Source organism: Rhipicephalus microplus, chromosome X (genome assembly GCF_043290135.1).
Source record: "Rhipicephalus microplus isolate Deutch F79 chromosome X, USDA_Rmic, whole genome shotgun sequence".
In the NCBI taxonomy this organism is placed as follows: domain Eukaryota; kingdom Metazoa; phylum Arthropoda; class Arachnida; order Ixodida; family Ixodidae; genus Rhipicephalus; species Rhipicephalus microplus.
Window position 1 is genome coordinate 164,288,977 of NC_134710.1, and position 18,916 is coordinate 164,307,892.

At 43.6% G+C, this 18,916-nt stretch overlaps 1 protein-coding gene across 1 annotated transcript in view; it reads right to left on the reverse strand.

The window, feature by feature from the left end:
• Nucleotides 1-4,082: 4,082 nt before the first annotated feature.
• LOC119177120 (uncharacterized) overlaps nt 4,083-18,916 on the reverse strand; it is a 268,818-nt gene continuing 253,984 nt past the window's right edge. Inside the window, exons 6-9 of the mRNA XM_075878123.1 lie at nt 10,291-10,502; nt 6,000-6,326; nt 5,165-5,304; nt 4,083-4,487 (exon numbers count right to left, since the gene is read on the reverse strand). Of these exons, the coding sequence (XP_075734238.1) occupies nt 4,301-4,487; nt 5,165-5,304; nt 6,000-6,326; nt 10,291-10,502 (866 nt within the window). The 3' untranslated portion in view covers nt 4,083-4,300. The remainder of the gene's footprint in view (nt 4,488-5,164; nt 5,305-5,999; nt 6,327-10,290; nt 10,503-18,916) is intronic.

The window sequence follows — 18,916 nt, forward strand, 5'->3', positions numbered from 1 at the left end:
GTAAGCTACTGGGTAACTCTTAACCATGCCTTCCCCACCCTTCCCTCTGCTCCTGCGTATATTTCCCAGCATACCACACCAGTTATACTGGTGATACAGCATTATATTTTGTGCATGAGCATGCTACCATATATAAAATGGCATCGCGTAAAATTCTTTCATCACATTTAATACCGCAGGGAGCTCAGATACGACAGAGTTTGAGAATTGGGGGTTCCGAATAGAGCTTCGGGACCCAAGAAATTTGCGAGCTACAAGGGCTTATGAGCAAAACCCAAGCCACTCCTGGGCTCTGGCATTCGCGTTCTTCCAAGACCCGGAAATCAGAGACCAGCGTGTTTCCCCCAAAGCGTCGCCAGCGAGACGACGTGGTTGCTAGGAGGGCCACTTGCAGTACGGCCCACGTCCCGCACTCCGACAAGTGTGGTGCCCGGTCAGTTCAACCCGATTCTCAAACATTGCTGATCCTCCGAACGTAAGAGCAGCCTACCCGACGCAGCTTGAGGAGCAAGTGTCTTTGGTTCCCAAGGTTTCTATTCGCTGAATGTATGCACACACAGTTCCTCGCATAATCATTCAATTGTGAAGTCTCATGGTTAACCGAAGACTTAATTACACTTTTTCATCGAAACCATCAAATGGAATTATTGATGTGGTTCTTGGCGCAAAAACAGTTTAACGCACATCCTTTGTTCTTTGTAAACGCGACGAGCCAATGCCGCCTGTAATGAAGGCCTTCGAAGGCTCATCGCAGTTTAATTTTCTTTCTCATAAACAATACACTCTGGGCATGGAAAATGGCTGATACATCTCTCTGCCTTATCGAGTTCATGTGTTTACAAAGTGGTCGGACGCGTTTTCAAGGTATCCGGCTGAGCGGCGTAGAGAATCCATCACCCGATAATTGTGCGGGCTCAACTGAAAGGCTGAAAAAATAATAAAAACAAAAAAGCAAATGAAAGTAATCACACTCAGGGGCACTGATGAATGGAAGTGCACTTACGCTCACGATAAAAAATGGCGCGGCAAATCGATTGACGAAAAAGCACCAGCATTCATTTTCTTACTCATTGAAAATACATTGCTAGATATTTGTCAAAGTAAAAAACAGCGCGGAAACAGCCAGGACGAGACAAATTAAACAGGAGTCGTCCTCGTTGTTTTCGTGCTGTTTTCTACTATGAATGTGCACCCGCAAGCGCAAGTATGCACGTTTTTCAAGTTTAGATACTTGTATTGACTCGGAAATTCCACTCACCGATGTCATCACTGCATTAAAATGACAGCGAAATTAAGAGCTGTGCAAGTGAAGACTGCGCAGGATGATTTTTGGAAGCACTTTTCTGTTCATGACTAAAGTGAGTGCAAAACACGGTGTCGTCTAGAGCAGTGTCAGATGATGCGAAAGCAGGTGTAAAAAGCTCCTTTTCAAGCGAAACCAAAGATGACGAGAGAGATATGGCTCGCGGGCTACCTATTGCTCAGGGCCCGTCCACGCATCTCAAAATCCTGTTACTTATACTGAAGAAATGATGAAAGCATTTGTTCACATGTCAGTCATTCTACGTTTCCTTGACACATAAATTAAGAAGCCAGGCTCTTTTTTTGAAGCACATTCTGTGATATTCTCTGTGGTGATTTGTCCAATATAAACAAAAAAGCCACAATGTTAATCAATCTGACACTTTGCATTTCCGAAACTTCAGTAGTTAAGTCACGTGTTCATAGATACGTACAAAAAATACTACGATAAATGTTTCCCTCCTAATAAACAAAAGCTGTTTGAGTGATGAAAGAGACAGACGAACAATTAAAGGCTTTTTTATACGAAATGTTGATACCTTATATCTTCACAGATATTTACGTACAATGCTGTGATGTAGTTAATCAACTGTACTTTAAAGATGATTTGCCCACAGAATGTGCAAAGCGCGTTTGCAAATTGCATTTACTTATTTTTTGCGAAGCCAACGGAGTACTCACTTCCTTGAAGGCTTACATTAAGACTTTGACATCGGTGAAAAAATAAAAGCAAAACATTAATAATGGGAGGCACAATTCCTGTCGGGTATAGTTATCAATAGATGATCACACGATAGCTATTCATCTTGTCATTATACACACGAATATAAAATGAAAACTCAGGCGCACACAGGCTTCTCCAAGAACGCGCGCACTCATTTTGCTAACTCTATAGCGCTACATTTGTTCCGACCATGACTGTAATAAACTAGGAGCGGAACGCTCATACTTGGCACATACAACAGCTCGGGGCATAGAAGACATCGGTAGAGCATTGTCTTGCTCCACTGTGCGCGGTTTTTTTTATGCCTCCTCTTCTACGAAAACGACAAACGAAGAGCCAGCAGCACTGAGGCGAAACAGCCGAATTCTCATCCACGAGGGGTGAATTCCACCCTGGCGAAACAACTTTGCCGCGTCTTTTGGTCACGAATCTTAGTTTTCTTATACAGGTGAAATGGCAAGAACGGTTTGAAGACGGATGACAGGAAAGTAGTGCAAGAATACTGGAGAGTCTTAGCCACACAGTGCATGAACGCTTTGTTTAACACATCGGCATGACCTTGAGGACGAGTATTGCCAAAGCTGTGGAGTAAAAAGTTTCACCAAGAGCGTTTTATTGGCACCGCACTTCAGTTTCGAAGTGGCGTGGTGGAATGTACTGAAATGATTGCCTTTCAGGCGTTAACCTATCCAGCTACAGGGGCGCATTGTTAAGTGCCCTTTGAGCGTTGAACCGATCGGCAGGTTACACGCAGCAGCTGTTTAGTCAGTGCAGTCGCAAGACGATTTATGGTGCTCTCATCCCTCAAGACAGAACGCATCAAAGGGCTGTTCTACGCTAATAAAATTATTAAGCCGAAGCTTACAACTCGTCATGCAACGATAGCTCCATGGAGGTAAAACTCGATGAACTCCAACCCGGTGTCAGCGAATACATCAGCATAAAAGCTCGAAACTTTCATTGGTGCAGATTCGTGAAAAGACAACCGGGGATACAGGCATCAAACAGGTAAGAGCTAGCGAGAAAAATCTCTTTGCTCCAGTATAATGAACAGGTACAAAGCTTATGAGTTTCCTGGTCGCTCTGCTTGCACATAGCAAGCTCTCCATGTCACTGTCTTTCGATAGTCCAGAAGTAAGGCGAAGGAACACACCCCATATTGGACTGCGTAACTTGTGGGATAACAGCAACGGGACTTAAGACAGGCAATTTTTTTCTCACTAGTGGCAAGACAGGATGGTCAAGAAGCAATTCCACCACAATTTTTGTCGACGCCATTCGATCTTTCATTTTAGAACCTACCTCCGATTACAACGGTACAGGTCATTGCCGTGATCTATTGAATTCTCTGTTATCCAGCGGACTACTTCTGAGCGGATCATTTAGGGGAAACTTGCTGTCTGTTCAAGCAGCGAATTCGCATGAAGGCTGGTATAGTTGGTGAATGATATTAACAGTGACTTCCCCTTTATTGAAAGGAAGTAATAGTTTCACTTATAGTACCATGCATGCTCTGCTTCTGCTGCTAATTATGATACTGGACTCCAATGAGCATAGTGGCCTTGATACCTGCAAACTTTGGAGCTGGTTTGTGTATACATTTACCTAGAAAATACTGGATATTATGTTCACCAGTCTTCTGCTTTGATTCTTATAATATGACGCGAATACATCGTGCGCAGATAACAAGCTTAATTACCCCAGCCTAAAGCAACTAGAGTAGCCACACGAAAAGATTTCGCATGGGCTTAATAAATTCCGGCAATTCTAACATCGTGGTAATACTGGAGATTTGTGTTGCATGCATCTAGATTGAGCCCAATTTTCGTGTCACCTCTGTGAACCTTACACACAACCATTGCCATAATTGTCTGAAGATATTTTTGGGGTGACAATTTCGAAGCCTCATAGGTTGACAGATTTTGCGCAGCAGTGGATGGCTCTCCAGCTCGGCACGAGCGAACGATGAGGCGGTGCAAGCAGTGCGACATGGGCGATGTTTTGTCGTCCTAAGGAGGCACCGACAGTGGACGTGATGGGCGATGCGGTGGATGATGAGTGGTCCCCCGGGGAGGAATGTGGGGGTGAAGAGGTGAATAAGCGTGTCCGAGTGCACACTCAGTGGCGGATGGCCCGGGCTTTGGGCGGGTGAAGGGGCGGCGCCCAGGCACGTCGCTCGCATTCAAGGCAGCGGGATGGAGATTGTGCAGAACACCGAACGGTGGCGGCGGCGGTGGTGACGGGCTCGCTCTTCTGGATGGTGGCAGGGGCTCGTCAGGCGTACTCGGACTCGGACAGGCTCTGTGTCTCGGAGAGCCGCCGCACGGTGCTGGCGTAGTAGTCGTCGGGCAGGTCCTCGGACGGCTGTCCCCGGGCACTCGCGTACGAGATGGACTTCTGGTAGCTGAACACCTGCCGCTCCAGGTTGTAGTTCTCAGTCTGGAGAGCAGCGATCTCACGTCTGCGCAGAAAAACGTGAGTGTTCCAATAATTTTGCTCGAATGGAGAGATTCTCTACAATAATGGCTATAATGGACGATAACACTTCATCTGCTGGCTACCAGGCACAATAGATATCACTAAGTGTAATACTACAAGCTCTTCGCTAATGACTACACTGAACTTTCTACGAAACCAGTTTGCCCCTCGTAAATATGCCTAATCCAATAGTTGTCGACATTATATAGCAATATATTGCTCACGTCTTGTCATCGGAGAAAAAATACGAATGAAATGTACTATATAGATGTTGACCTGAGCTACCAGCAAGTCTTTGAAGGTGTGAGATCTCGGACTAAACCGCGGCCCCTAAGGAAGTCATCAAGAGCACAAACAGTGAATGTTTTCTTTGTATTCAGGCGCAAACACATGCCAGTCTTGGCAATTAGATTTTGCCATAGAGTTCGTACAATCCTGGGCAAATTCATATTCCACATCAGCGGGGGAGAAGTGCCCTCTATTCTTATCTCATTATCGCAATTGAGCCTACGTCCTCAAATGATTTAAGAGCAAACTGTGAAAAACAGTATTTTTCCATTCTTAAAAGCTTGCGCACAAAGGGCTGCTCTCCACACTTCTGATTAGGCGAATGCTTTAACTGTTTACAGCCCTATCCCAATATCTGGCGCCATCACTCACTTCATTTGATGACACTGGGTGCGTGCAATGTCGTCGTATTTGTGGTACGTGGCCCCGAATAGGAGCTGCGAGTCGAGCCATTCTACGTGCACAGTCAGGTTTCCGGCACCGTCCAAGTACATGCCAGCTGACTCACGAATCTGCGGTAGAGGGTGCGACGCGAAGATGAGCTTGTGTTTTCTGCATGCGGCGGTTGTTTGCAAGCCGCAAAGCTGCAATTATGGAAGCCGGAACACCTGCCTTCTGTCTCACACATGAACACTTCGTTTCAACCCATGCATAAACACGACATCTGCAGGTGTCCAGAGTACTCAATACTTGCTTTGGATTTTGCATCTTCAGAGACACTCAACTACGTGCGAGAAATAGTTAATAAATAATGCTGTTACGTTCTCAGATTATACCGTGTTTTATTACAACACACAGGGCAACGGCCAAAACAAAAGAGGAACAAAGAAACAAATGGCCAAGGCACTTTTTTTTATACGTAAATTTATTCAGAACATATGGCCGGTGAAAGAATATTTACGTTACGAATGTGTTTGAAACTACGTGTTTCATATGCAAAATTCACAGGTCCTATACTCGGACATCTTCATATACGCATGCATCCACGGAGCAGTCGGGTACACCATGTTCACCAGTCCGCCAACCGAAATGGCCGTTACCTAATTACTCCACCTGTACTCATTCATATTTTGAGCAATGCGATACAGTATTAGTCAGAGCCATTCTTTCGGATTTATCCCGGACAGCCAAAGTTACCGCAAAGGCTCTGTCATTTGCCGCGAACAGTGCGAATCTCAAAGACAAATTCTTGAGTGAGCGAGGGCACCTGTCGCACGGGGACGTCGGTGTCCATGACCACGGCGACGTCCATGCCGTCGTGCACGTAGTAGCTGGAGTGCGGAGCGCGCAGCGCGAGCACGCTCTCGCGCGCCCCGGAGCCCGGCTGGCGGCGCACTAGGTACGCGTTCCAGGCTACGTAGCGAAGGTGGCCCACGGGAATGTGCTGCAGCTCAGCATAGTACAGCTTCAGTCGCAAGCGCTCGCCCTCCATGTCGGCCTCTACGCACCACGCCTGCTTGTCTCGGTCGTAGCAATTGGCTGTCGCTGGTGCACACGGTTCCACACCAGTCAGCGTGCTCGCAGTTGCAGACACCTGCATTAAAAAAAAAACTCACCTAGTTCTTCATGCATTCGCCTACAATAACTCGAAGGTTAAAGGGATCTTTTATTTTTCTACTCAGACCCCCACCGCGGTGGTCCAGTGGCTAAGGTACTCGGCTGCTAACCCCCAGGTTGCGAGATCGAATCTCGGCTGTGGCGGCTGCATTTTCGATGGAGGCGAAAATGTTGTAGGCCCGTGTGCTCGGATTTTGAGCGCACGGTAAAGAACCCCAGGTGATCAAAATTTCCGGAGCCCTTCACTACGGCGTCGCTCATAATCATATGGTAGTTTTGGGCTGTTAAACCCCACATATCAATCTATCAATATTCTTCTCAGTCGATGTATTACTCACCCCCCCCCCCCTCCTACCAGGAAGTTTTTCCGCCTATAACTTCGCCTGGTCACCGCCTCTATGATCAGCCTACCTTTCACCAAGCGACGATGCCACGTTCTCACTAGCCCTGTTAGTAGGGAGGCAATCACCAGGCTGAATTCAAGGGCTGACGTATTGGCACCTCGAAATGCACCACGAAAGCACGGACTATTTAAAGTTGGTCCTTTTGGTGGTTCAGCGAATGCCGGCTGTGGTCCATATAACGAGGCAGAGCCGAGAGTGGCTAACAAAAAATATAATTTCTTATAAGGCAGAACAAACTACACACCAACGTGCACACTCAATATTTATCAAATACAATACGACACCACTAACAAGATACTGTAATAAATTCATAACAACGGGAAAACTAACAAAACGCTCTACAATAAAAAATCATGCATTAACTAACCAAGACACTTAAGGGCTAAAATGTTCGCCAAACGTATTCAGTCCAAAGATCTTGGAACTAAGCTTGAATGCTTCTCCTCGAAGAAACACTCACTCCAAGTCCAACGCCGGTTGTCGTCCCGCTGCGTCCAAGGTTTCTCTTCCAGGAACTTTCACGTTATCTACTAACCACACTTGAATTACAAAACTTCTTCACCTGCAACACATCGGCCACTCACGCGCTGCTACTGCAGGTCACGTTTTCGTTCACTGTCGGAAAGCACTCACCTTACCACCAGCTTTGTCAGCGCAAGATAAGCCATCGCTTGCTGGCGGAAAACACCCTTCATGTCCTGATCATTGTTTCCCTAGACCTCTTGCTTATATACGTTCGCTCTGGGTTCTCGAAGTTTCGTGGTCTCGATTTCCACAGGCGCACCACACAGTCAAAGTTGGGGGAAGGGCAGCCCGTGACTCCATGCTGGAGTGCCATGCTCTTTTTAAAGACGACAGTCTTTCTTGGGGAACTTCGACGCTAAAACTTTGGTCTCTCTGTCTATTTCTCTACACTTAATTTGTCTACACTTAACAGTACTACGTACCTTGAACGGCACCAGCCGATGCCCCAATTGGCCGACCCCATCCGCAGCACCCACCATTGTTGCTGAAGGTTGAGCGTTCATACTTGTGCGATTGTCAATTAAAAAGCAATTATTGCACATATCTGAGGCATCATAACAACACGTATATAATTTGTATGTGCGTCTTTTACTAGAAAAGACATACATAAGTAATTCTAAGGACCGTAGCGCTTATGACGCTGCACTGACCATGGAACGCTTGCACGAAATGGCGAGTGCTTCCAACGCTTTGCTAAGACGGCACTGTGGTGGCACCTACCCGTCGCCTTGCGTTCTACACCTTATCACCTCTGAGACGGACGCTCACGTCTGTCTCAGAGCCGGATGCTTCGTTTTGCAAGAAAACTGCCAGACAGCGCTGATGTCTCACGTGTGACGTGACTTCATGCGCTCGTTCGCTTCCGCTGCACGCTCGAGGCACTCAAACGCAGCACCTCCAGAATACCGTTCACCGACTTTCTTGCGCAGAAGCCCAAATTAATGTTTTGTTCACTCTCTCCACACGCAAGACTATCGTCTTTCGACGACATTTGCAGATTACCATGCAGATACGGGGCCAATTTTTTTCTTTTAGATGTTTCCAGAGTTCGCTCGATGTCTGGTCGAGAAGCCTGCCGGTGGTACTTATTTGGCGGTGGCGGTGGCTGCGGCCATTTGAGGAGGAGAGCTGGAGCGCGCGTGCAACGTCTATTGATGCTATTCAAAGACGATAGACCTTCGAGTGGTACTTCAACGCAAAAAATTTTGGTCTGTCTCTGTGTATTTTCGTCTGTACATTTGTCTGTTTGCCCGCCGTAACCACACCCAAAACGGCACCAAGAGGTATCCCTAACGGCTGACCTCATCCGCAGCGCCCACCAATATTTCTCAAGTTTCAGCGTTCATACTTGTGTGATTGTCAATTAAAAAGCAATTATTGTGCCTATATGAGGCACCATAACCACACGTCAACATTTTGTATATGTATCCTTATACTTGAGAAGGCACATATAAGTAATTCAAAGGAGCGTTTACAATGCTGTACTGACAATGAAACGCGATACTCGAAAAGGCAAGTGTTTCCAACGCCTGGCTAAGAAGACACGGTGGCGGCAGCTGCCCGCTGCTTTGTGTTCTACACCTTATCGCCTCCGAGACAGGCGCGCATCTTTCTCCGTGGGCGCGCACGCTTTCCTTCAATTTCGAAGATAACTGCCAAATAGCGCTCGTGACTAACGTGCCTCAATGCGCTTGTTGGCCTTCGCTGCACAGATCGAGACTCTCTAACACAGCGCTTTCAAAATAGAATTCACCAATTTTATCGCGCAGAACATCAAATAAACGTTTTCTTCACTCTCTCCACATACAAGACTTTCGTTTTTCGACGACATTTGCACTGAAACATGCATATACGGGGCCAATTTTTCTTCATCCCGCCGGCTTCTGTCGCGTCTGCTTCGCGACTAGTTTTTACAAGTAGCCGTAAGTAATCGAATGTGGGTGCTTTATTGAGCGCTCGTTTGTGACAGAAATGATGACGTCTACTTCATGATGTCATCTTATGTTACGTAAAGGTGACATCATAATTGCGTCATATGACGGAGTCATCGCGCTATAATATCATGCATTATTCATGTTAATTTTTGCTTTTTATGAGTCATTTGTGGCTTTCACTTCAAGACAGTGTATGCATGCAGCGCTCGGACTAACAGAATGGCGTAAATATGTAATTTCGCTCTTACTTTGCTGATTTGTTCGGTAAAATAAGAACTAAACCACAGCATCTGCAACAGTGTGCATTAATAACCCCTCCCTCATATTTTTTTATATGGAACACATTTCAGAAAAAAGGGATATGACAGAGCGCACAATTTGACAGAGCGCCACCTGAGTTTATCGCTGAGGGGGCGGGAATACTACTTTGCCACAATTAAACACAAGTCAATTTTACTGCTAAACATCTCGGCCCACAAACATACTAGAATAATTTTTCCAAGCGTAACTGCGTAGAAACGCGGCTGCTCCAACTTTTCAATACAATTATGGCCACGTGTTGCAGTTATTAAAAATTTAATTATTAAATCTTACTTTATTGGCCCCTGACAGCCACAACTATTGTCTAACATTCTGTTCCCGTGGATTCATAAGTTATCTTCAAAGGTGGTTTTCATGTTGTTTGCAGGGCTGAATTTTGAAAAGACCATAAAGCTTAATCTTAAACACCCTGTATATTCCCGCCATCTGAGCAATAAAGTGGTTGTAAGTGTGCACGCAGTCATATCTGAACCTTTATTGAAACGTTTTGTGCACACACACACACACACACACACACACACACACACACACACACACACACACACACACACACACACACACACACACACGCACACACACACACACACACACACACACACACACACAAGGATTTTCCTTTACAAAACATAACATCTGATCATCATTTTCCTCTTTCATATGAAGCTCGTTCGCTTTAACTGTATAGGAGAAAAAGAGCCAACAGGGAAATGAAGCACAAACCAGTACTGATAAACGTGTTGTTAAACCTCGGGCGCACCTTGGCCTCCGAGATGGCGTTGGCGGACAACATGTACAGCTGGAGTCTGAGCGTGCCGCGTCGCACCAAGTCAGCAGGGCCAGCGGCGCCCAGCGAAAAGCCCCGGATGCGGCCTGACAGGTCCGAGATCTGGTCCAGCACCCCGGAGTCCACTCGTCGGTCACCCTCACCTAGAACCACTCGGTACTGCACGCGGCACGGGTGGTCGAAGCCTGCGTCGCCACTGCTCTGATCAACCACCGGCGCAGTTGCGACGACTGAGAGGCAAACTTCTGTACCGCACACTACAAGTTTGCACAATATCATGGAAAGCCCGAAGCACAGAGATGACAGTGTCAGAATTTAGAAAATTGACGTGGCATTCAACACAGCGTGAAAACTCTGAAGCTATCGTCCTATTCACTTATTCTATTGTGCCTAGAATGCAGTACAGAGCTTTAAGTAAACAGTTTCCTTGCTACTACGCTTTTTTGTTGGGCAACACAAAATAAATCAAAAACAAGTACGCGAATACATACGCATAAAAATAAACGGAAAACCGTTACAAATGAAGGAAGCGACATGAATGGCAATGAAGAGTTCACCCATTTTTAGGAAATTCCCAAACACAGTTCGTGCAAGCTGTGGTAACAGTGTAGAACATAAGGTGTTAGTTCGTCATTTATTCATCAATGCAGATGTCTTATAACTGTTTAAAATTCATTTTTCACTGAGAAACAGTTTAAGATGTTTGGTTCTCGCTGCAGATAAGTTCTCGCCTTGTTATCCACAATATAAACAACGCTGATAAAGCATTTTGCATTTTGTAGAGCTAAAAACAACGAACACAACACGCGAAGACGACAGAATGGACGCTAAACGCCAAGCTTCAGTATACTGTCCTTTTCTTGTGGTGTTCGTTAGCGCTACGAAAACGTTAAATCAACCAAACCTACTTGCCTAGCTTTTGACTTTAGCACTGTCTAAGAGAGTTTCTACTCCTCTAATGAAGTCACAAATGAATCACCCATTAAACAATGGGATTGCGGTTGAATCAACAAAAATAAGTTACGAGTGAACATATTTATATAATGCTGGTCAAATTCTCACGCATTTAAAAAAAATAGTCATAACAATAACCACTTCTGGTGTTTGTTATGCGTGCGCTTCTTTCAAAAAAGTTGTGGTTTCTCTTCTTTTTTTGTTTTCTTCCTTTTTATTTTACAGGGTTATCGAAATAAAAAAAATAACTTGGTTTAGATTGATAAACTGTACTCTGAGAACTGCAATTTCAAAATTTTCACCATCATAAATTCATTATTAGATCAGAAAATTAAGGTAGAAGTTTTATTTTCAAATTTCGCTCCGAAATGCCCGCACTTGACGTCACTAATTTCAAATTCTATTTTTCATATTTTGGCAACATTGGCTCGATGCAGTTTCCTGAAAATTGATATGTTAAGTTTATGGCACCCACATATGGCAATGCATTTCATCTTTACCCAATTAGAAACTACGTTGGACCCAGTAGACGCCGTTAAAATCTTCTCCGTCATGGTGCCTGGTGCCGGAATCACAAGGTGGCATCTGCAGCCTAATTTCAATAACACACGTTCGCCCACTTGCCAAGCGTCGTCTCGCTATAAGAGTGGCGTTTCCGGATATTGTGGAACTGTACCTCACTAATACGCGAAAAATAGTTTTTTCTTCAGTATTCCTTTAAGATCTACCGTCTTAACTGGCGTAATTAGTTTTTTTATAGAACACCTCTCGGTGTTTTTGGAGAGTCACAAGATAAAAAAACAACAACCCGCGAGTGTACCAACTATTGCCACAGCAAATTTTCTTATGTCTAGCCTATTAAACTCTTCAATAATGAATTTAACTTGTTAACGAGGGACTAGGCGTTGTTCCCAAGATATCCCCGTAAAGCACCCATTCCGACGGTAGCAGAGTATTGCACATACTGCCAACCTAGGCAACCTTTACGGTGCCATCTAACAACAAAGTTTCGCCAATTAGCGAAAGAGCCTCGCTGTAATATATGGGTTCAATGATAAATATGCCGGGGACGTAGTTGCAACTACAACAATGAATCCTCGCAAGTGCTGCATTCTTCGAATGCGCATTCCATGGCAGACGCGATTTGGAAATGGTAGCCCAACATGCACAGAAAACCTCATCACAAGGTGAAATAACAGATGCAGAGAGACTGATGCGGCGAACATTTACCTAGCGCTGGCCTAACCGACGACTCGTAAACTTACCAAAAAGTGTTATTGTTTGGCGTGATTGTACCCTTCTGGCTTCGTCACACTAAATAAATTTGCAGTGGCCAGAGCAGTTTCCCGGCTTTATCCTATCTCCCCCCCCCCCCTTTTTTTAGAGCAGATGAAGCTTCACAGTGGAAAAACACACCGTTCTCTCTCACGATCACACTCCTTATAAGTTGGAACCCGCTGGAGCTTTCAATTTGCTGCCAGCATAGTAGAGAGTGCCAGTACTGTACCTTGGCCCCCTATTAGAGCCGCAGCACTAATACCCTCTATTGCGAGACATTAGGCCTACGGAAGTTACGCTTAATGTGTTCTTCTTATTCCATGATATTTTGTTCGCTTTTCAAGTATTGTTGACAACATGCGCTCCCGTAAATCAAAGCACAGTTTGGCAAATGCTCATCGTAATCTAAATTGACATTCACTGGTGTTCACAGCTCCTTGCGGTATATCAACCGTGATCGATTGGTAGCTGTGACCTGCTGCTGAATACCATGCATAAATCTTCATCTTTCACGTTTTCCTTGATTCTACATTGATCCTTTTGTTCACCTAACTTCTATTCAACGGTTTGATTCGCTTCTGCGAATTGTTGCAATAAAATATTCGTCCTCGTTTCAGCGCAGTGCGGAGGGCGCTGTGCATTCTGTGAAAACAAATGTGGCACTTACAGCTTGCGTGTCCAGAACGCGCAACACGCCATTGTATAGCGCGGCACTGGAGTTACTCACTCTGCACTATACCACTTCACACCACGGGAAGGCACGCACAGTCTGACAGGATCCGCTACGCGAGCAATTTATCTTCTCCGGTTGGGTCTTTCTGTCACACAGGCAGGTGCGTACGCATGTGGGTGGCCACTCGCTGTGTATACGCCGCCAACGCCGAGCCACTGATCTGCAAGGCGTGCACTGTCGTTTGTTCATCGTTTGCAGAAAGCCAGAAAACTGGACACTGCAGTGGTGGTGATTGCGGCAGAGAGTAGCGCCCGGTGCCCTTACGAAAGTTTTTTGGTAGAATTTATTGTTCTGTAGAACATTGCATCACTTGAATTTTTTGTCAAGAACAAGATGGATTTCTTTATTCACTTAAAGTAATTATTTGTGTATGAAACCAGAGTTCTGTGCCTCAACACCGTGTCATAACGAGTCAGCCCCAACAACGCTCTTGCAAGCTATGTGCCCGTTATTAGAGAGCTCTCAAAAAAAAAAAGAAAGAAAGGTTAACCAGGCTAAATAATCCCCGTTACCAGCTTTGCATGACGGAAAGAAGAAGGAGGGAAGAAGGATGAGAAGGAGCAGAGTAGCTCACACATCGCATGGACACACGTGCAACGAAGCGTTCATTGTTCACATCATCCCCAACGGCCATGCAGGCTTTGAGATCTCAAGAAGTGCAGGACAGCGTTCGTTTCATGCACATTTCACATACAAGAGGCTACACTGTCCCAATAACTCCTGCTTTGAAAAAGCCTGCAATAAAGTTTTGCAAAGCTGGGCGAAGGACAATTAAGCCTCTCACTATCGTATATCCAGCAGTCACACAAAAGGTGTTTCATGGCTCAGCGACTCAAATGTATTAAAATACGCATTGTACGCAATTTCAGTTAAATAGGCATTCATAAGCTAAGCTCGTGTAGTTGCAGGCTACATAATATTGTTTCTTTCTTCCCGGTAAAATCGGGTAAGTGATGTAATTTTTTTTATGAATTCATGGCTTGTAGACGCCAGTGGCAAAATTCTAAGATATCTCATCCTTGACAACACAATAAATGTGCTTTCACTTTTCTAATGTTCACTAAAGGCATCGTAGTAACGATTTCATTCATCAGTGGTGCCGTAGCACCTCGGTAGCCACAGCTGTACTTAGTCAAGGTCTTTGCAAGCTCTTTATTTTTCATAGTGTAATATTCTCTCTGACGCTGTTTATGTGTGCCTTGATATGTAGCTGACAGCAGTGATTGCTAGTCTGCCTCTAAATCTCAAAATCTAGCACAGAGATTTGGCGATTGTTCTCTCATTCAACTGAGCTACAAGGAACAATAAGTAAAGTTATTTCGAGAATAATGACATAACAGGAAGCCTAAACTGTCGACGTCTGAGATATTTGTGGAAGAAAGTGTGCAGAAAATTGAAGTAATTATACTACTGCTTTATACAAAATGTTTCAGTTAAGAAGCACCAAGTAATGAAATATTGAACACGAGTGCTATGCGTGTCCAATTAGTACAGAATTGTTCTGAGTCATACATAAAGCTTGTCAGCATATTCATTACAATCATCCAAAGTGAGAAATCATCAAATATTTTAATGAATTTGTCAAATGGTGAGTCTATAGAAAAATCATCAGTACAAAATTTGTAGCGCTGGTTCAGAAGCGTCAAATTTATCAATGTTTGGTAAGATAACTAGCATGCTTAATTTTATTCTAACCTTTGTTTGAACCGTGATTATCTTGAGAAATACCACGTGACTGCCCTCACACGCGGTGCTTTAACTGCGCTCAAACGTAAGTTGAACGAATTGTCAAAGGCTGCTTCGCCCAAGAATGTAGATTGAAACTGCCTGTTCAATCAACCCTCTTTTGCACATTTCAACGAAATTTGAAGCACTCAGAACGCCGACATGAAGCTCTGGTGTGTAAGGGAGTGTACCCAATAATACAGACTAAAAAGTGAAATATATTATGTTAGTATCATAAAATAATGCATGGACATCGCGTAACATGTTTTAGAACGTGTTGTACATCGATGTAAAAATAATAACAATAAGGCTTTTCGTAACATTCGCCTGATTGCACATGCCTTGATATGTGCGAAAGAAAGAAAAAGAAAAGAAAATGGCACCTGTTTCAGATAAATACGACACGTGCACCAACTGACATGCAACGAATACTGTTTCATACTCACACCCTTCACTCTGTTCTACGCTCTCTTTACTCTGTTCAACCATTGCATGCATCGTTTACACGTTTTGCCCTGTTTTCACCCCTAGGACGAATCAATGTGGCATGATGTTACGTTATTTTTTGTTCGCTGGAAATAAATACCTTCGAAGGCATGAGCTAAAATAGAACGAACAAAAGCAGACGAGAAGGTACCTGTCGGATGCACTACTTGCTCAGTGTGTGTCTTGTTTATATTTACGAAACACGAAGTTGAGTTTATCTGCGAGAATTCTGCAACGCGGGAGTGGGTGGTATGCACACGACTAGCAAGCCTACTTTTGAGATAATCAAACATGCGAGATCACCTCACAAAAATGTGCCTCAGCGCAGGATCACAACATCGTATTCCAACAGATACCCAGCCACATTGGAATAAAGGGTAATAAAGATGCAGACAGCCTCGCCAAGAAAGCATTAAATGAAGGACAGGAATGCGCAATCACTGTGGGTTGGATGGATATTCAAAATTTTATAATGCAAGGAGCTAACCACCATCTATATAGTAGTGGTTCGATACACTAAGTCAAAGGAATCATTATTCTGTGAAGTTGATCCACACAGATACATTTTAACAGCGACAGATCTTTCACGACACTTAGAGTCGTAATACGCAAACTTCGACTAGAAATAGCATGCACAAACAGCTTCCTGCACGAAATACATCGATCTAACTCACTGCCACAGTGGTCATGCACATGAAAATGTTCCCTATATTGTTTTGGAGTGCGTAAATCACGTAAACGAAGAAGAAAAATTAAGGAAGAAACTATCAAGTTTGGATGGACGGCTCCTCACAATAAAGATATTGCTTGTACCATGGCCTGACATGTATCTTCAAAAAAAAAAAAAGACGGACCTCTTTCTGACAGACATATTAGTGGAGACCAGACTGGGTAAGCACTTGTGATATACAACTAGAAGTTCAGGTATATGGAATGATGTGTAAGTATATATACTGTAAGTAAAAATAGAAAGATATGTGTACGAATATTTTATGGTAGTGGGAACTGCTGCTAGCAAACTGAACATTGACATATTACTTCAACTGGTTTCAGTGTTCTACTACTGTATTTATTGATTGTTCATTCTGGGTACATTCATTGTTATTTTTTTTTGCTGCAGAACTTATCGATACGGAGTAATCCAGGTAATATAGACCTCAAAATCTCCACAGCAAAACAGAACAGAACAGTATTCCTGAATGAAAATTCACAGTAACCCTCAGAGGTGATTTCATTCATTTGTTTCTTAATACTGGAAAGTAAAAAGACAGTATTGTCCTGACGACAAAGACGACATTTTGTTAGCTAGCGTGAACTGTCATGCCTGCAGGTAAATATTGATTTACGTCCTCTCCAGTTATTAATAAACATGTCCCAACTCCCTCTTCACAAGCGAGCACTGCTAGCACTGTCAAAGGCTTCTGAAAGCTCCAAACCTAGACATGTTCTGCGAATGAAGAGATGCTATTCCGCTTCCTATCAAGGCCGGCTTTCGAGCTGATACGTTGTCTTCATTACTCGTTCAAAATAGTGCAAAGTAAGTACGTTACCAATAACAAAGCACGCTAGGTAAGCTCTTTAAAATGCCCAGCATAAAGAAGAAAAAAAAAAAACCTCGGCAGCTGCCATGCAGTATGGGAATTGATGTTACGTGAAGCATGCGGAGGGAAGATGATGGTGCTGTATATTTTTTGTTAAGGGAAGCATAATGAAATGATGCTAAAAATATGTGCGAATTTCACGTAACGATGCCAACAGTAAAATGGGTATCACCAACCTCAGAAGCGGTAAGCTAATATGGAGCGCATGTGCTTGCGAGAATGGTAGCCCTGGATCGCACTACGTAGGCCAACTTCACTGAATGGCAGTCAAGTATACAACTATGGTTAACCGGGCGTGACGCCTCTTTCATAGGAGTACGTATGTAATGTTTATATATAAAGTTAGATAGCCAACACTGCAACCGCAAGTGACGTTTCACCAACATTACGCCTGTATAAGGTCCTCCTCCAAAGTAGCTTCGTGACCTAGCCTGGCTCTGTGGTAGAATACTTCGTTACGACGCCAAATCCTTGCATAAGATTCCTGCTGGGTCCCTGATATTTATTATTTGAGTTAGTGTGGTCAATGCTGCCGGGTGCGTTTTTTATTAACACTATAGCATTTAAATATTATATCTGCTTTTTTATATATATATATATATATATATATATATATATATATATTTATATATATATATATATATATATATGTGTATATATATATAGGTATGGGATATGGCACAACGGGAGCGTTGTCCACAAGAATAAATATATTCATTTCCCAACAGTTTCGGGAGGGGTCCTCCCTTCATCAGGGGATGAGTTACACATCCCCTGATGAAGGGGATGAGTAACTCACGCGTCGATAAGCAGTCGGTGAGACACCAAGATCTATCGAAAATGCTGCTACCAAGGGAGCATCCACGCCAGCGCAAAACCGCACAAGGAAGAGACAGCGATTAAGCATGGTGCTAATGCTGCTGTGACCTTCCCCTCTCACCGAAGAGAGCCAAATTTGTTTACCAGTGCTTCACATGGCCAGCGAACTCAAACACAATGGTGGCGCTCGCTGACGAATAGTTATGGCCGCCGTAGGCCTTTGAGGGACACACTCTCTAGGTAGTTCTCATAAGCGTCAAGACAAAGCATCAAGAAAAAATGCACGCTCAAGCATCTCGCTGATTCCCCCTTCGTTCTCTACTACTGAGGGAGGACGGAACTTTAAAGAGTTTTTCAAATAAAGGGCGCCGTCCGGCCCTCCCTGAAACGAAGCGCTGAGCGTGAAAGAAGCTAGAGACGGTTTTTGAATTTTGTTTTAATCTTTTAGCTCATGGCCACCTATTCTATTGACAAAATAAGAGCTGCAAATGACGACAGCAGTCACATTACCAAGGTAAACAGAGTCTGCATGGTAAACAACCCACTAAAAAAAAGAGATGCTGAGGCTACTTCATCCTATGCACCTATTTATGTACAGTTCTCCTGGATTCCAATTTCACCCCAAGTTCACCCCATATAGCATTTATATCGACAGTCTCGGCTGGTTTTTACCATCGTTGCCACCACCGCCGCCATTCTGATATATATATATATATATATATATATATATATATATATATATATATATATATATATATATATATATATAAATATATATATATATATATATATATATATATATATATATATATATATATATATATATATATATATATATATATATATATATATATATATATATATATATATATATATAAATATATATATATATATATATATATATATATGGCACAACGGGAGCGTTGTCAACAAGGATATATTTATTTCCCAACAATTTCGGGAGGGGCCCTCCTTTCATCAGGGGATGAGTTGGAGCTTTCAG